The sequence below is a fragment of the Oryzias latipes genome, chromosome 19 (assembly GCF_002234675.1).
Source record: "Oryzias latipes chromosome 19, ASM223467v1".
NCBI classification, from domain to species: Eukaryota; Metazoa; Chordata; class Actinopteri; order Beloniformes; family Adrianichthyidae; genus Oryzias; species Oryzias latipes.
This window is the reverse complement of record NC_019877.2, coordinates 4,691,854-4,711,111: the sequence shown is the minus strand read 5'-3', so window position 1 is coordinate 4,711,111 and position 19,258 is coordinate 4,691,854. Positions and strand designations below refer to the sequence as shown.

Genomic DNA, 19,258 nt, shown 5'->3' with positions numbered 1-19,258 from the left:
GTGCATTTCTGACTATTTCTTTATTCCAGTGGTTGTGAATGAGGAGCAGGTGAAAAAAAAGTAGTTCTGCTCTGCAGAACCTATGTCCTAGGAAACGACACAGGTTTTTTGATTTGGGTCAAAAACGTCATGCTGATAATTAAAAGACCACTGGGAACCCTTTGAAAATAAATTAAAAGGTAATCAGAGTGGATCTTTGTCGTATAGGTGCACATTGATGTCCTGGCTGTGGCGTTTAAGAGCAGTGAGATGTAACATTCATTAAAAAGTGAAGGCTGTTGTTGTGAGCATCTAATTCTAGTGCTGGGCCTCTGAAGGCCAAATACTGATTTAGGTTAGTAAATATTTTCGAACCAAAACGCTTTGCTAACGTTAGCAAGGTGTGCCGTATAGAGGAATTTGGAGGAAAATCCACTTTTTTGTTTTTTTCAGTCAGATAGTTAAAAATGCGTCACACGTGTATTTACATGCGCTTTAAAACAACTGGCTTTTGTAACCTATGCACTGTATGGTAAATTCAGCTGTAGCTAAAAAGCTGTGAGCTACATAATCTTCTAGTGTGTTGTACTTGAGTGCCCTTAATAAAAAAAATAAATTAAAAAACACTGGCGCATTTTTAAAAAAAATGTTAAAAGTCAGAAAAAAATCTTTCGTTTTGAAATTTTCTCATTAATTTTTTTTGCATCGTTTCCCAGTTCATTTGAACATAAATCATTGCCTTTTTCTCTGGTCTGCTCAAGTTTGTTTGTCTCTAAAACTCATCACAATAAAGTCAGATGTAGCTGATAAAAAAATAAAAGAAAATAAAAAGATAAAAAAGTATTGGACGCTTCCGTAACACAGATCTATAGCAGCAGGAATTTTGAGCTGGATTTGTTCAACTAAATTTGTAGGTTTGTCGGTTTTTGTGGAAAATTACCAAATTAGAAAGTGAACTTCTCAATCTGGAACTGGAATAAGAGAAGAAAAAATGCTTTCACTGAGTTGAGACGAGTAAAAAGAATAAGTGCTTCATAACAGAGTCTCTACAGTTCCAGAAACATTTGCTAATTAGTTGGCTTTTCAAAATAATTTGCACAAAGAGTCAGAAATCTTGTTAGAACAGTAGATATGTTTGATTTTAAACATCAATTGCTTGTATGTCGTCGTTTAAGTCTAATTTAGAGAGTTGATGTGCACGTATTGGCGGTTTCTAGTTAGAAATGATGCGCGAGTGTTTTCGTCAGCGTGGCGCTCCGATGTGCGTTCATCAGAGACTCAAAAGACTGCCTTCAAGTTTCTCCCAACCTAGCGGCTAACAGTTAGCGGCTTTGACGTGAAGGCACTTCCTGGTAAAATGGATCCACAGTGTAGCACCTGGGGTTGTTTAGGAGTAACCAGTAGGAGCCCTTTGTGAAAGGGGGTGGGGGTCTGGATCACAGCAGACTGAAGCCTAAGATGTACTGCAGGAGTTTGTTCCGATTGGCCTGAGGTATGAAAGTGCTGCTGAGCTCCAGAGTCGTCACTTTGTCCTCTTTTCTCTCCTTCAGGACCTGCAAAACGATCACAAACGCACCATGAACATGTAAAATCCACCTTAAAACTCCACTTACGGTTAAAGAGAAGTTTACCCCAAGCTCTTTGAAAGTCTTCACCGTGTTCTTAACTAGATAATGAGTCGCGCTTTCACCTATAAAGTAAAAAAAAAAAAAAAAGTACAAAAGAGAACAAACACATGAAATGTTCTTAACACACTGCGATTGAAAGCAGATGTTTTATTACCATAGGCAGCCACTCCTCTCTCTGTGCGTGTGAGCAGGTATCTGAAGAGCTTCTGGGTGAAGTCAGACTCTGACATGGGCTCACTCAGACTGTGCACAAAAATGGCAGCTCCGCTGTAAGCCTCCAGAACCGGGCTGAGCAGCCTCTGAAGGAAGAGGAAGAACTCCTGATGCTCTGCAGAGGTGCTCACCTGGCGGCCAAAGAACACGCGTCATATCAGAAATGTCGAGTGATGTCATACCATTTTTTTTTTTTTAAATGGTATGAAAATGAGATAAAAACCTTTAGGTAGCGGTCTCTTTGCTCCTCTCCGAAGTCACTGTCCTCATCTTCTTCGTCACTTCTCCAGGAGAGCGGTTCTGAAAACTTCTTGGGCCATGGTTCCTCTGCGGGGCTGGGGCTCAGTTCTTCCTGATCCTCCTGGTAACCATATACATAGAATATAATAAAGGCTACTTTGGGACTTTAGATTTTCACATTTGATGTCATTTACGTCACCTCTGCCACATAGAGGACTCCATACTGGATCAGCCGGGTCACTGCGTCGTGGAAAACCTGGTAAATTGTCTGACAAGGCTGAGAAACACAGAATAAAAGGCAAATGTTGACATTACAGCACAAGTTCTTCAAGTAAATATGCAGATAAATGCAGTTTAAGCGAAGGAGAGTTGAAGCTTTATTTTTTTAACAGAAAAACTTTCACACAGGAAATGTTTATAGTTTTTTTCAAGTCTCCAGTTTATCTTCATTTTGTATCTGTAAAATATCTGCAGCTGCCTTAAACTTTATTTGTATGCTAGATATCGTGTAGGAACTATTAAAATGTATATAGATGTTCCAATAACTGTCAAAGGGAAGGCTATAAAAAAAGTCAAACCCCAACTTCAGCCACGTCCAACTTTTAGGTGTGATGGATGAATAAAGAAAAACCGTCCCTAAAACAGGTATTTGCTTAACATAGTTATAAACATGAATCCACCGTTTGAACAACTTTATTAGCAACATCTTTGCAATATTAGACAGCCAGCTGCTGAATGTTCTGCACTATTATTATGGGGTGTAGGAACAGTCACAATTAATCCATGTTTGAAGTAAAGACTCCTGGTTTTTGTCTGCTAAATGGCTTTTATTTTGAAGTCGAAGGCTCTTCTTCTGTTTCCTCTCTGGCTCTGCTAAAAGAAACTTTCCAAATACGTTTTGGTCTTTAACTTTACTAGCTCAGGGGTTTCACTTTAGCAGTGGGTGTAACCGCTTTGACAAAGTAGCGGTTGGATTTTCAACACGTGACCCACTGAGCGAATCGACACGCTTCAAGTAAGAGTCGGATGTAGTTTTCCAAAAAGAAAATGTAGGTCGTGTTTTATTTCTCTGTGGCTCTGTACCGCTACCCGTCAGCAGCCTGGGGGCAAGGGGCGACAGGGTTCAAGGACTTACTGGTGCTACGGCCACCTCATTTATGAGAAAATGAGCAAGCCCAGCAGCTTTGCGTATGAGCCTCTCCTGACCCAGGGGGAAGACATAAGGATCTTCGTTCAGGTTATGAGAATTGGACTCCAACTTTAGCTCCCTCTGCAGAGACAGGATGCTGCAGGCTGGAGGCAAAAATGAAGAAAAGTGTGTGAATTTAAAACACAAAAGAAAGTAGTAATACAAAATGTGTTTTTGAATCCGATTTGTTCAACTCACCAATAACTGCGTCAGAAATAAAGACGTGAAAGAGGCAGTTGCTGTAGAAGTTGAGCTCAAACAGCGCCGGCACCGTTTGGCCCGGTGCGATGGTAAACTCGCCGTTGCCGCTGGAGCTGCTGGTTACATTGATGCAGTTTTCCAGGAGGTGGAGGGCCCGCATGACCACGTCCTCAGAGTTCCCCGAGAAGCCCAGGTCAAAGTCCCGAGACAAGATCTCCTCCTTCATGTTGAAGAAGTCTTCCACCAGCTTGGAAAGCACCACACCCTGGAGGATGCGTGAAGATCAACAATTTAATTTTCAAACATAAACCATATTTAAATGAATTAATCTTTCAAAATAAGACCACTGTAACATTTTCATGATAAACTGTTTTCCCTGTTCATGTAGTGGCAGCAAAGCGCCTGTAGAGGGCAGCAGACCACAGTTACAAAGGTTTGAAAAAATGGTGGGGGAAAAAGAAAGTAGGAAACAAAATAAGGGACATCTAAATGCAGAAATAGGTCAGATTTCAGCTTCTATGCAGAAACATTTTGTATCTCAGAGCCTCATGACCTTGAAAGGCTGGATATCTCAGAAAATGAGACAAGCTATTGTTTACATTCACGCCAACAATTTGATCTTATCCTGAAAAAATTAAATCCTGTAAACACATCTAATCCAAAATAAGGTCACATACTACATTAAGGATAAGGTTACATAAGAAAGCATGAATTATTTCTAAGAATAAATCACATAGATTTAAAAGAAAGACAATGTTCTGAGGCAGTTTGCTAAATAATGTTGTGCTATGAATCACTTTGAATATTTTAACTTTATTTTTAAAAAAGATCCGTCTATAAAATGTATTTTATGGCTTCCTTTTGTTCAGTTATAATAATTGTCTTTTTTTTTTTTTACTTTAAGACCCACTCTGATCATCTTTTGATCTATTTTCAAAGCGTTCTCAGTGGTCTTTTAATTATCATTTACGCCGTTTTGGGCTAAAATTCCCCCAAAAAACCTGATTGTTTTCTAAAACATAGTTTCTGCAGAGCGGCAGGAGTTCGATAGAAATGCACCTTTCTTTGTGCCAACAGTCCTGCCCACAACTTATAGAGGCATAGTTCTAATGAACTCCTGGCGCTCTGCAGAAACTATGTTCTAAAAACATTACAGGAAAAAAAAAAAGCATTATCATAAGACCACTGGGAACACTTTAGAAAAAAGAAATGCAGCAACATCTTCTGGAAAGCCTTACTTATGCAGTTTATTTTGCACACACTGTCTTAGAAGGCAGCAGTTTTTGTCCACCATGAAGTCACCTTCAGGCAGGAGAAACGCATCAGCTATAAGTTCTGCACAGGCAGGCATAAAGAAAATATTACACTGGATGTGTGGGCGGAGGATGACAAAAGAAAACGCCTTTCTTACCTGTCGGTGTCTGTACAGCAGCAGGCAGGCCACGATGTGAGTAGACATGATCGAGGACGACTTGTTAGCCGCTGAGGGGAGATGAGAAACAAACTGTGATGCAATGATAGATCAGGAATGAACTGTTTTTAGATTTAATATGTTTAATGTAACGTTGGATGAAGATGAATAAAGAAATTAACATTTTAATTGTTAATAAAAGTCCCTTGTGTCATCTGCTTTTACACAGAAAGATAAAAAACAATTGTAGTGTTCTATCTAGTCACAAAATGTATTCATGTAGGACCATTCTTTACCAAAATGTTTTACTGATTTAACCGGAAATGGACGCACATTGGGTTGATAAAAAGCCAGGCTTTTAGTAGAAAGGTTACTGGAGGACATCTCAAGCACAGTGCGTCCCTGAGTTCCGAAAGATTATTGTACACCTAAACCGGTACTGCATTCTTCCTCTCTCAGGCTTCCATCCTCCCCCTCTCCCTATTGGCTGAAAACAACATGCCATCCAGCAGAAGGCTCTGTAATTGGCTGCGTGTAGAGAGAAAGAAAAAAAAAAAAGGAAAAAGCCGGCTGTAGGAGAATGCAGCTGAATGAGCTGGGAAGAACTGGTTTGTTTTCCGTGTTACTCGGGGGCAAAGCGCCCTGACGGATGCAGATGGGCTGATGCTGCGCTGTGTGTTGGATTTCAGCTAATGGAAGAAAGGAGGATAGCGTTTCATTGGTGCTTTCCTGGTGAACAGGAGCACCTTTAAGCAGAGGATGAAAGGAGACTGTTGTGCTCAGAGCAGAAGGAAATAAAAATGACCTCCAGTGCTTTCAATGAAAAGTAATTGTAGATTATTTACTGAGATCTTAATAAGTGAAGAAAGAAAATAGTAAGTTAACCACAACTAAAGTTTGGTTAAGAAGTCAGACGTTTCTTATCAGGAGGCTTCTTCAGGTTATGGTTTTGTGCTTGATGTTTGGAAATTTAAACTTATAGCTTTCTCCTATTTTGTAAAGTTTTACGGTCAAGAGGGTAGTTAAGCCTGATCAAGTTTTTTTGGCCCCAATCCAATTCATTTGATTACAAACATTTGCAGATACTGGCCTGATACATTTGTAAAACATTTAAAAAAATGTAATAAACAGTTCAAGGTTTTTTTATATTTGTTTTTCATTCACTTTATTTTATGGTTGAACACTTAAAAAGAGCACTTCTGTGAGGAAGCTTAGATAATTAAGCAAAAATAGATCAACTACCAACTAGAAAAAAATCTATTAACTAGCAAAATGGGTGATAATTAGTCATGTAAGAAAGTTTGGTGACTGTACCTTTATTTTTGATAATGCAATTCATATCTCTATATAAAAAATGTAGTTAAAAATTACTTTCTTTCAAAATGGTTGTTATAGCTTCAATATGATGAGTATTCATCACTAGTTTATGTTAACCGGAGTCGAACCTTCAACCTTCAGGTAGTCCAAGTCAGTGCAGGACGATGACTAGATGTGTGTGAATTAAAGCGACTGGTTTAGGCGTGAATATTGTTTGAAGCAGGTGGAGAGTGTGTAGGTTTCTCACTGAAGAGCACGTGCTTGGCCAGGTTGTTGATGAGCTGTCGTCGATAGATCTCTTCAGGCAGTTCTCTGTCGGCCTGTTCTTCTTCCTGCCCTTCAAACAGCTCCGGCCTGGAAACCAAACCACAACAAAACCTGATTTATCAAAGCTTTTAATTTGAAGACAAAAACAGGCCATTGCTTTTTTTGTTCCTTTTATTCTTTTTTTCTTTCTTTATTCTTTATTTATTTCTGTGATGGATAAAAAGTATAGATAGTGAGCCACCTTTTAGTTGCTTATGTTGAAATATCAACGCAATAAGTGGACTTTAAAAATAAGATTAATTAAAGCTGCGAGCAGCATTATACCAGTTATATAAATATAAAAATGGTGGCTTCTTCATGACGTCAAAGCCAAAAATCGCAAAATATCACACATAGCCAAAACATTGCTGTGGCCATCCCATAATAATTTTAAAACTTCTTTGTGTTTTATTTCATTATGTGGTTTAAAAAATTTTGGAGCCTCATAAGAAATGTTGGCAGCATTCTTTTTTTTCTTTTTTTTACAGGTTTGCCCGTTGTGAGGTCATCATATTTGGGTGGCGGTCTATCGCTATGTCGAAAAATCGGTTGGTTTTTTTACGTGGTAAAAGGTGCGTACGAATTTTGTTGAGTTTTTAAGTGTTCACTAACGGCTCAGTAAGAAAGAAAAAATGCCAAAACACTCTGGATTTTGCAATTAAGGCTTGCTGCACATCATAATTAGAGTACCAATTATGATCATTCCCACTACAAAAAGTGACTGATATTGACTTAAAACTAATTTAGATTCAACCTAAAAGGTTTTTATCTTTTTCTTTGTTGCATATTTTGACTAAAGAACACTCCACCCCGTAAAGCAGACATAAGATTTAGGTCTAAATACCACAAGTATGAGGAAAAATAAACATTTTCAACTGATTATTTGGAATTGATTTCAAAACAGCAGGTTTGAGGGCGTGCAGTTACCGGCAACCACTTTACTCAAACACATTTCTGGCTGGAAACTGGGTGGGAAAGAAGGTGAATGATGAGTTACGAAACAGGAAACTGACAATCTGTGTTTCATTGGGATTCTGATGCATCAAAGATTACAAGTCTAGACAGAATTGACCTTTCTCCACCAGAAGTCACTTAAACAAACACTAATCCAGCATGGAGATAACATTTTCCACATGTCAACATTAATTTTAAAAAGAATGAAATCCTAAAGCTGCTTTTATTTTTTATTTCCAGGATCACAGCCTTGTGCTTCAGCCTATCTCAAACCTAAAACCACATTCAAGGACCAGAAAAGGCTGCAAGTGTTGAATTGGTATTCAAGGCCAGAAAGAAGTGCTGTTCTTTTTATTCCCCTCTGATAATAGCCGGTTGGAGTGTGCAACCCCAGAGAGAGCAGCTGCTCCAGAGAAAACACCCTTGAAGCGTCGTCGCTTTATTAAAGGGACAGCTCTGAACTAAAATGACCCCCGCCAGCAGGAAAATCAAGACCCGTTCTCCGATGTCAGATGACCGACACTGCTGTGAGGCAGCAGGAAGGGCGAGGCCAGCCGGTCCATGAACCCTGTCGCCTTTAACACTGAGGAACATCTGGGCTGAGGAGATCCCTCACGCTCAGACACTCACTGTTCAGAGATAATGGTGGGCATCAAAGTGTTCTCCAGGGATAGCGGTGGTGGAAGATGACGGTTTCTCTGGGTGTCCAGGTACTCCTGCAGATGAACAAACCCAAAAAAATTAATCTTTGTGGGGATTTTCCAGAACCTCTGAGTCATAAAAACATTTTTAAAGTTTAATAGAACTAAAAAACATTAATTATAAAATCCATTTTAATTTTTAAACCATAAGAAAACCCCTGCAATTAACCCTTTAACTCAGTAGATGAAGTGTTGATGTTCTTTGAGTTATCCTAACTCTTCAACCTTTAACGCAATTAACGTAGTTCAAACTGATTCTAAAGGATGAGAAAAGCAGCTTTGTGTCGATATGCAAAGATACTATTCTCAGCTTCAGAATCTCTTTGGTTTATGCTAATTACCTAAACGGTGAAAGGATAGTCGTCGTAATTCTTTCAGTAGTTCCGCATAATAGCGCAAAGTTGCTTTTCTCAGCTTTAGAATCTGTTGGAATCAGGTTATATTGTGTTAACGGCCAAATAGTTGCGATAAAAAAGCAACTGTGCGTAAAAGTAGCGCAAAGCTGCTTTTCTTGGCTTCAGATTCCGATGATTGCATAATCAGACAGAAAGGTTAAGATCATTTGAAAATCATGTGTAATTTCCTGCCGCAGGGTACAACTCTGATGTAAAATAAGTTAAAAGAAAAACTTTCTAATAAAGTTATCAAATACCTTTAGAGAAAATGGTTGGTTAAAATCAACACGAACACAACCGTAGTTTTTTCGGAGCATTCGGAAAACTCCACATGCTATTCCCCACCAGCTCTCGTTCTTCTTGGGTTTTCCCTAAGGAATGAGGAAGTTAAGAAGTTAAAGTGTATCCAGATTAAAATATTAAAAGAATCTATGACAACACACCCAAGATTTATATCTCTAAGAAAAAAATGATTCAACATAACTCATATTTTCCCAAAGTACAGAGACATCTGACTGACAAAAGTCATCTGAAAGCTCACCAGCTGTTCACTGTTGTAGTTTCCCTCAATGATCCGATCATAGGAGATGCCAACTGGCACCACCAGCACGTCTCCGATGGCGCCGGTGCACAAAGTGTCAACAACGATGGACAGCATGCCAGCACGAGCAGTGGACGGCTTTCCACTGCGGGAGCGAGTGCCTTCCAAGTAAACCTCCAAAAACTGCTGCTGCTTCATCAGTTCCTCTACGTACTGCGAGAAACACACCGAAATTACAAAAAGGTTTGATTTTTCACTTGAGGTTTTTTTGTAGTAAGTACAGATGGGTTTCACTGCCTTATTGCTGTCAAATGAATTAATGCGGTCTAGACTCTGTTCAATGTAACTTTATTATTCATTTCCAACATTGTCAACAAGGCTAAATGAATGCCTTTTTTAACCTATTAGAAACTGTTTTAAATGTTCATGTTTGGTTGAGGAGGTTAGGCCTAAAATACAACAAATGTGTGGGACCAATTAAAAGTTAGCAACACAAGAACATAACTAATATTCTCATTAGGGAGGCCAACATGCTTCAGTGACACATTTTGACCCAATGGACCCAAATTTTATATAAATTCTTAGCAAAACAAGAGTTTTATTCTTGGTTACAGCAGAAAAGGAACATAGAGTAATTATTAATTTTACAAAAGTTGGCTTAAATTTTTTTTTTAATTAGCCTTAAAGCTTTGCTAAACCTATTAGAAATGCAACCAATTTCTTCCAAGGATTCTTGACACAAATGCTTAATTTTGTTGCAAGAATAATGGGGGGAGGGGGGGATCAGAATGTAACAGCAGATATAGAGAAAGAAATGGTCAAAAGTTTTTTGTTTTTTTTTAAATGTGTGACGAGTATTGACCCCATCTAAAAATAAAAATAAATAAAAGACACTGAACAGAAAGAAGCAGGTCTTACAGAATGCAGAAGAGATCTGTACAAAACATCCTTCTTCCCGTCCTCCGTCTCCTCCATTCTCCGCCTTATAAAGAAGCCGCCAAGTTTTCGGATGAGGACACTGCAGGAACATAAAACAAAAAAACAAAAAATTTAGGAAATCTTTTAAAAGTACTGTACTTATTTTTGAAGCTACAAAAATATATAAAATTATGAAAATCTTGTCATTTCTGATTTCTTTTTATAAATGACATGTTTAACTTATTGAGATACTTTTAGTCTTAAAAGTAACTACAATATGAGATGAGAAATAAGCTTGAAAAAAATGAAAATGAAAAAATAAAATAAAAAAGGTTCTATTTTTTATCTGAAGTATCTTGTAGATGAAACTTCCTGAAAGGCCTGATGTCTTCTTACCTGAGGACGGGGATGCTCAGGTTGTTTCCAGCAGCAATGTGTGGAGCTTTGATGTTGTGACAGAACAGAATTAGAGTGATGAGCAGATAGTCAATGTGGGATTTGTGAACAGGGAGGAAGATCATGGGTACATTTTGCTGAAAAAAAGAAGAAAAAAAAAACAATAAGGATTGGTCAAAACTTAAGAAATGACCATAAAAGTGCACTGAATATGCATGAGATGTCCAACGGGGCTGTCTGTTTAGCTGCTACTGACCTCTGTTGCTGCCTTCTTGACCATTTCCAGCTGTCCTTTATGGATCTGAATGCTCCAGAAGAAGCCATTAAACAGCCTCAGTAGAACCCACCCTGTCAGCCTAAACCAGATCGAGTTAAAATAAAAAAGGTTTTATATTTACACACACACTAGATTAACAAATGACGATTTCCTGGGAATGTAAAGGCAATGACACCTGATAAAAGCTGGAGAAATGTTGGCCACCATCTCTTGGAGGACGTTCCTGGCTTTCTGCTTCACTTTGTTGACAGCTTTGTACTCATAACCCGGCTTGACAGATTCCACATCTGCAGCTGATTTTAGAATAGCCGTCTCCACCCTGCCATCAATAAAACCAGAGCTTTTAACAACCATCTCAAATATGTCATTTGCTTCCTCCTTTCTTCCCCTTAGGCTCTACAGCTGAATCACTATCATTTTTCCTCAGAAGCGGTTTTCCCCATCAGCCCTGCAGAGGGGTTTTTTTTCCTCCCAAAAAGAAAAATCAGCAGTGATTGTAAATATTTTGAAAGTCTCTTTAAATGTCACGTTGACACCTACCTGCTGCTGTTCAACACATTGTCAACAACGTTCCTGGTGAACATGTCCTTGTGGACGTCCCTCTCTGTGACAAACAGCACATAACTCAGTCTGCGGGCCAACCAGCCTCGTTGTCTGCGATGGAAGAAACCCACAGCGATAAAGATTAGAAACTAAACGGAAAAGAATACAAGTTTGTTCCATTAGTGAGAGTAAATTTGCCTTCAGCCACAGAAGGTCGGACTGGGATGAACTAATCTCCAACAAGGCAGAACAGTGGAATCATCCAGATCTCATAAAGGTACATGGAGAAAAAAAATGCAATACACTAAAAATGTTTCATCACAAGACTTAACAACAGTACACACAGGACTAGAACTTCTAGATCAACTCGTGTTCCTCTGCTGACGAACTGCACGAAAATATTTGACTGTAAATGAGAACTGGACTGAGTGAGATCACCCATAGAAAATGGTCTACTTCTGGCTCTAACCAAATGAAGTCAATTGAGTCTGCATTTTCTCACGATACGAGATATGTTGGAGCCAGTGAGCAACGATTGTTTCACGTCGGTCTGAGTCAATGTTTCTATGGCTATCATCCTGGCCAATCAGGAGTGAAGAAATCCATGCCCCTCCCACTTGAAAGCAGGCTACTTGAAATCTGAAATTTTGAATGTCGGATGTCTGGGCCAGAAGGCACCACATTCTTTTACTGATACATCTGATTGGCCAGTTTATAACTTCAATAACTTGCACAACAAATGAAGATTAGCAAGAACATTTAAAAATAAGGTAGCAGAGCAAAAAATGTTTTTTTAACAAATAGAATGAATAAGTAATGGCTGTTTATTTCTCTATAGAAGTCTATAGGATGTTGGCTTGTGGGTACTTCCTGTTTGGAATGTGAGGGGGAGGAGTCCAGCAGTCCAGTTCTTATGTACAGTCAATGATGAAGATGCTGATTTTTATTTTCCAGAAGGACTTGGCAGCTGCCCACACCGTTAAAAGAACGCTGCTTTGATGACCACGATGATGCTGGTTGACCATCAGATTCGCCTGACCTGAACTCCATCAAATCAATGGGCGAAGATGACGAACATCAGAGCAAACAATGCAAATGACCTGAAGGCAGCTCATCTATGCTGATTGACTCTTTGCTTTGACACACTAATGCAGTGTTTTTCAACCTTTTTTGAGCCACGGCACACTTTAACCCTGACAAAAATCCCGCGGCACACCAGCATCCAAAAAAAACGAAGCAGAAATTCATGGTCTGTATTGATCGACAGCCCCCCCCCCCCCCCCCCCGCGCGCGCACGTGGATTTTTGTGATAATTGTGGCAGAAAAAGCAGGAAGTTGCGGCTGTTTTTTTCTAAGAGATGAACCACCAGCTAAAGACGAGCTCTAGCTGGTATTTTTGTTAGAACTGAGCGACTTTATCAGCAGAATTAAGAACAAGGAAGTGAAGACTTTAACCACTTCTGATTGGTCAGACTGATGACATGTGATTAAGTCTTCAAGAATGATTGGCGGAGACAGTTAAAGGGGCGGGACTTTTCCTTACACAGTTATAGCTGCAGCTAAATCGCGGTACCGTGATTCTTATCAAAATGTCCTTAATAGAATTAAATAAACACAAAGAAAAAGTAATTTTAAGATCTTTTATATTCCTAACTACTCAGTGTTTTATCAGGGCCTGTTTGGATGAACAAAGAGCTGATTTCCTGGAGATGGAAAATGTTTTTAGATCAGTTAATGAGGGCAATTTCTCCACGGCGCACTTGACCATCTCCCACGGCACACTAGTGTGCCGCGGCACACTGGTTGAAAAACACTGCACTAATGTATGTCAAAGGACGACCAACCAAGTAATGAGAGAGAAAATGAAATTAGTTTACAGGAGCCGGAGAACTGTACTAAAAACATAATAATAATTTTTTGATTGGTCTGATGTTATACTATAACTTTCTGACACAGTAAAGTTTAGTTAACATTTTTAATGAGTTACACTTTTTTGAAATAACCAACAATTTTCTCCCCCACAATATTTTAATTTCTAATATCGTTTGCTTTTTATTGCCAAATGATATTTATATATGGCAGCAGTGAATGAAAGTTTCTTTAGTCCATGGGTAATATTGTCAGATGAACACAAAAAGATGTGCAAAATGTTGTAATTATCAAGCATTGCTTCTCTGTATTTCTACTTTATGCTGGTTACCCATCCTGCACCGGTCTGATAAAACATTGACATTTTCTCAAGTAAAGAAAAACCGTTTCTACTTCTTTTTATGTCAAGAAAAGAAAGAAATGGCCTTCAATAGGCTATCTGTATTTTTATATGGAGATTTTTACAGCACTTATTCTATATACCAGGTGAAATAACCCCAGCTGTACAGTTTACACATCCTCATCTGTATTTCCATTTAATGAGAGATGGTTAGCATCCATCCCCATGGGGTAAAAAAATAAATAAAAATAGAAGACAGCCATGACACAGCAAAAAGGTCGTCCCTGTTGATCAAGGGAACCAATCAGAAGCGACTTGGTGGTGTAGAAGCAGAGAGAAGTAAAATAAATATATGATGTGTTTGAGTTCCTGGAACAAAAAATACATTCTAGTCCCAAATAAAACACTTATAAAAACGATTTGAAAACCTTAACCATAAAGAATCCATGAAAGGAAAATTTGGCAAGTTTTTTTAATTAAATAAAAATACATAAATAATTTATTTTTAATAAATATTATTAATTAAATTATTTATGTATTTATTTATAATTAATATTTTTTTGGCCACAATTAATCCAAAATGAACAAAAAAACAAAAAAGAAACTAGCATATATTATCTTCTTTACTAAAAAAGAACAAACACCTGAACATGTTTAGCTCTTTTACTATTGATATATTATGGCATTTTACCAAATGTAAATGGAAGATCCGTCACTGGGAGCATGTTTGGTCTTCATTAACATTTTAAATTATTCAACTGTTGTTGCTTTCATTATTTCACACAGCCGTCCTGTGGACTTAACGCCATTTATGATGATGTTTAAAGATCCAGCAGCTGCATTTAAAAAAAAAATATTGTTCCACTTTCCAGGCTCTTGGTTTACTTTAAAGAGAAATCCTCTAGAAGTGACATTTTGCAGGAGGAAGTAGATTCTTTCTGTTTACCTAGTATGCGTCTCATTGATGTAGATGACATTGCGAAGTCCCAGAGATGGGATGCTTGGATTGAAAAGCTGTTCCTACAAAGAAAAGAAGATACTTATTAGTTTTTGTTTGGTCTTTGTGTTAAATGTCTTCTTATATCTTATCAATTTAAACCACAGATCTTTCACATTTTTGCTCCCATGCATTATTTTCATAGTTTCTGGTTACTTTTTTCGTTTTTTTTTAACATAACTATGGATTTTTTTTTAGAATTGATTTAGTTACTGATTTCAGATTAGAGATTAGCCATGGTGGAGTGATCTTACCCAGCTTTGTGGAGTACAGGAGTAGCAGCATCGGCCCACAAAGGGCCGTTTTCTGTTTAACAGGCCGTCCTTCCAGGAGCTGGCGACCGAGCGCAGAACTGAGGGGCTGGTGCTGCGGTCCTTCAAACAGACGCACAAGAAGAAGAAAAACGCAATTAAGAAAAACAGATAGCACACCAAAGGGAACTTGAGACCATTGCCTTTCATCTTTTAACACGAATGTTGCTGATGCGGCAGATGAAAGACGTTATGAGAGTTAATTGACGTTGTTGACTTACAGACTCTTCAACGGGGTGCTTCCAGCGGCTGCACCACTGCTCTCCACTGCTGACTTGCAGCAACAAGCCATCCGACAGCTCCATCGTCTCGGCCTCAATTTCCACTCCGGCTCGATCACACACATCAATTGCTGACGCTCTGTTAAAAACAATCAGAATATCAGGATTTTAAATATTCAAGTACCTGGACATCCACTTAAGGAGGAAGTCTGCACATTTCTTTATATTCACAAGTCAAAAGCTGCTTTGTGTTTGGGTTAAAATAAAATTAAAAAAAAAATCACTAAAACTCATGTTATAAACATTAAACAAGATTACTCATCTGACTTTGGAAACAAATCTTCTCTAAAGTCCAATGTCCAAAATTCAGGCCCCTACAAATTTCCCAGAAGTCTCTGTGAAAAACCAGTGTGCATTACTGCTCCCTGAATTTGGCGAATATAGACCACAATGCATTGCATCTGAACAGTGTTGCAGAATAAAATGTGTTTAAATGTATTTTTTTTTTTAATAAACTATCAACATTTTAATCATCAGAACACTGTGGATTTTCAAATAGTTGTCATAAAATGCTTGTATCATGTTGCGACATCAGTGACGTCATATTCCTGTTTAGGAAAAAAAAGCAGTAATGGTGTCTGAATTGCTTTTAAAATCCAAAGCACTAAATAGTCCCATACTATTTAGATTTTTTGTAGTTAGGGAGAGGGTGGGAATTTGGACACAGCCATGGTGTTTTGGTGTTTTAAACGTGTTCTTATGGCTTTTTCTGATGATGAATGACATGTATTAAGATAGATAAGATAAGATTGTATTTGAGTATTTTCTCTACTTCAATTGTTGTAAATCAGGAGCAGACAAAAAAGAATGGCCGTCTGAAAAACATTGTATTTATCGTGTAGAAAATACGCTCAGCGAAGCCAATGAGTCCGTTCTGGTGAATCTAATGTAGACGACTAGATCCACAAACGTCGTTGTTTTCCTCGTCTGAACTAGAATCTGGCTCTAAACTCTGTCACAAACTACCACCAAATCTAGCACCAACGGTCCCGCCCACAATTGAGAAGCAAATTTCTGAAGAAAACTCCTGCCACTCTGCAGAAACTATGTCCTAGAAAACTACACAGGTTTTTATTTGGCTAAAAACAGCAATCATATTTAAAAGACCACTAAAAACACTTTGAAAATGTATGAATGTGTATTGTATTGCTTTGTGCATTATTCCTTGATTGCTTGAAATAAACCATTTGAAAAATAAGAAAAATCAAAAGATGATTGGAGTGGAATGGATTTATCCAAGTTTTCCAAAGATTTCATAATGTTTGATGCAATTATCAAGTGATATCAAAGTTTTTTTTCGGTTCCTTAGAAAGCATACTGTACAGGATAAACAGGTCTATCATTTTGACATATTAAATGTCAAAATGTCATAATAAACTTTTTAAAAGGAACAAAGAGATAATACATTGTTTACACAGCAAAGAAGGAGGAGAGGAGTTAGGAAATGTAAATTCTGTGAGCAGCGTTAGAAATAAGGAAAAAAAATGTAATATTTGGTTGTCCTTTGATACCAATATTCAACAGCAACAAAACCTACTCAGATGTCAGTAATTACATCTTTATTTCTTCTATACATCTAATATCAACTGCCTCTTATGATGGACATTTAAAAAAACTCTTTAAATATTCAAAACAACCATTTTACTAAATATTGAAGCATCTGGTTACACAAAGTATTGCCATGTAAATCAAATACTGTCACGATCAAATGAAAATACTTTATCTTACCCTATAATATATCAGAAATTTGATTACATTAACCAACACTGTAACCTAATGAGTATTTTTAACATTTAGAACACTTGGGACTAGTACAGCATTCCAAATATAAAGTAATGTTTATATGTGATGAAAAGTTATAATATGATATAACATCTATTTTAAATAAACACCTGTGTAAATGATACAATGTTTACATTGTGTGCTGCAGTAGCAGTAAAGACTCATATCCCTGATCTTTTAAACAAGACATGCAGGTGCAATGTTGTCATTCTGCGATGTCTTCGGTTCGTTCGGAAGTCACGCGAGATCGTTCGTGTACACTCGGTTTTATCTTAAAAAGTCGGAGGTCGGTTTCCCAAAAACTTTGAAAAATAGTCGAAAAATACCAAAGTGTTAAATAAAAGACCAGGATGTCACACGGACAACCATCAGGTTCATTTTTGGTTGTCCTCCGTGAAATCTGGTCGTCTCGGACAACAGGATGACCGCTTATTTCGAACGCTGGTGAGATATTTAACTGTATTCCCTGGTTTGTTTTTTGTAAAAATGATTAGTTAAACGTCGTGGTAACAAATCATATAAACACAGATCAGGAAAACTTGACTGTGAACAGCGTCAGGGACTACAGCAGTGTCTTCAATTGTTATTTTTATTTTTTTAGACCCCGATAAATGAGAGAAAAAAGTTAGATTTGAGTCATAAGGAGATGTAGCATAGCTATCATTTTAGTTTTATTTTAAAAAACAATTTTTTGTTGTCTTTCGTGTCAGATTAAGAAAAACATGAAAGTGCCACTCTGACCATCTTTTAATCATATTTAAAGTTTTCCCAGAGGTCTTTTAAATGTCAAATTTCAGAATGGGTCTTTAAAGCAAAGGAAGCTAAATATATCTAGTGGGGTTGGGTATCAAAGCCAAACTACAGAATCAAGTTGATTTAAAATTCAAAACTTGATTTAGTTTTAAGTTCATGATTCGACTAAATATTTTATTTGCTCACGAAAAAAACCTTTATCAACACAACTAGTGGTTTAAAGTGAACAAAGAAGTGAAGTAATGAATTATTCAAATAAAGACAAGTAGAAAAACAGTTTTATTTTAAAAAAAAAGAGCAAGAAACTGTTTCAGAAGAAAACCTAGTGGATGTAATAGATCAATTACGTATTTTCAAAATAAAAATATGTTTGACTTATTTAACTGAAATCTAGGGTTAAAACTGTTGCATGTCTTTTATGATGATGTGAATTAGTTATCTCACTTTGGAACACAAAAGGTCAAGATAGTGTAAATTAAAAACAATATTAACATATTTTTTTAATATTGTGATTTACTGTAAACACGTGGATGATATGCTACCAATACTTTTAGCTCCCAGAGTTCACATTTAGGTTAATCTGTCTGACACTCCGCATTCTGTTTGAACTAACCAGGTCAAACTAGACTAGTCTTTGTGACAGATGGGCTGTGCAGAATACCAGTAGACAAAAGCACAAACCAGGGAAGCCTGTTGTCTCTTTTTTTTCTCTCTTCTCTGCTTTGACTTTGTTTTGTTCAGCACAGGCTAAACACATCTTCACCGTGGCCGGATCATGAAAAGCTGCACTTCAAGAGAGAGATCATCAACGCTGCCTGCCCTGAACGGTTATAATATGTCGCGGCTTGCCTTGTGGCGTCCTGCCAGGCTTATTTCAGAACTGAACTTAAAAAAAAAAAAAAGTTGGTTCGGCCTGTCATGAACTAAAACAAGGAAGCGAGTTAACTTATTTAACAAGATAGTACTAGCATATCAAGCTTGTCACAAAGGGCACTCTTATATCAATATTTCTAAAATTATACAAGGGTGACGTTGTGCTATTTCATAAACTTCTATATAACTTTATTAAAAACGTCATGTAATTTCGTGTTACAGTAAAAAACTGGCACCATATCATATCAGCACGCGAGCCGCATTGCCATTGGCTGCAAAAATGTATCCATTCCTCCGCCGCTGAGCCGGCTAGCATCACCGTTAGCTTGACTTGCTAAAATTAAAATATCGCTTACCTTCAGTTTCATGTTACGCAGATTCGTGTCTCAGGAATAAGCTAATCGACAAAAATCGTGACCGCTGGCGAGCTGAACTCTGCTGTAATAGTGACGAGCAGACAGAGGACGGAGCGGCACAGCGCTTTGACACTGCGGTGAGCCGTCACTTGCTTGAAAGCCAGCCTTCTCCAGCCGAGAGCCAATGATGCTTGACTGCGGGGAAGAAATGGCGGAACGACCCCGCGCGCAAGCGGATGTTGTTCTCCTACACCGGAAGTTAACTTACTCCATAGGCACGGTTTTTCAAATTAATGTTTTGTGTGGGCAAAGAAAGTCCCCACAACTCATTCCAAGATAAGTTGACGACTTCCTGCAAAAATGGAATGCTTCAAGATAAAAAAAAGTAAAAAAAAAAAAAAGATAAAAAAAAGTAGTTTTTTATGCTAGTGACATAAACAATTTTTTTATTTATTTATTTATCACGAATGTTTGAATTATTTTTATT

General features: G+C 37.7%; 1 protein-coding gene across 1 annotated transcript; it reads right to left on the bottom strand.

Moving 5' to 3' along the window:
* Nucleotides 1-97: 97 nt before the first annotated feature.
* On the bottom strand, nt 98-18,971 carry gpam (glycerol-3-phosphate acyltransferase, mitochondrial). The gene is made up of 21 exons (XM_023949385.1): nt 18,772-18,971; nt 14,948-15,086; nt 14,670-14,789; nt 14,365-14,438; nt 11,207-11,320; nt 10,842-10,985; nt 10,646-10,745; nt 10,390-10,526; nt 9,994-10,093; nt 9,076-9,288; nt 8,792-8,905; nt 8,069-8,154; nt 6,426-6,532; nt 4,862-4,932; nt 3,448-3,715; nt 3,196-3,353; nt 2,260-2,337; nt 2,044-2,181; nt 1,762-1,951; nt 1,611-1,669; nt 98-1,532 (listed from the first exon to the last, which is right to left on the bottom strand). Exons 2-21 carry the CDS (start codon nt 15,029-15,031, stop codon nt 1,416-1,418), a joined length of 2,472 nt encoding a protein of 823 aa, XP_023805153.1. The 5' UTR covers nt 15,032-15,086; nt 18,772-18,971; the 3' UTR covers nt 98-1,415.
* Between the last annotated feature and the right edge of the window lie 287 nt (nt 18,972-19,258).

Excerpts from the sequence above, each read along its gene's own strand:
- gpam (XM_023949385.1), bottom strand. The coding sequence starts at position 15,031 with ATGGAGCTGTCGGATGGCTTGTTGCTGCAAGTCAGCAGTGGAGAGCAG. Across the intron at positions 8,155-8,791 it reads ACCAACCATTTTCTCTAAAG|GAGTACCTGGACACCCAGAG; the intron begins GTATTTGATAAC and ends GTTCATCTGCAG. Across the intron at positions 6,533-8,068 it reads CCCACCATTATCTCTGAACA|GCCGGAGCTGTTTGAAGGGC; the intron begins GTGAGTGTCTGA and ends TTTGGTTTCCAG.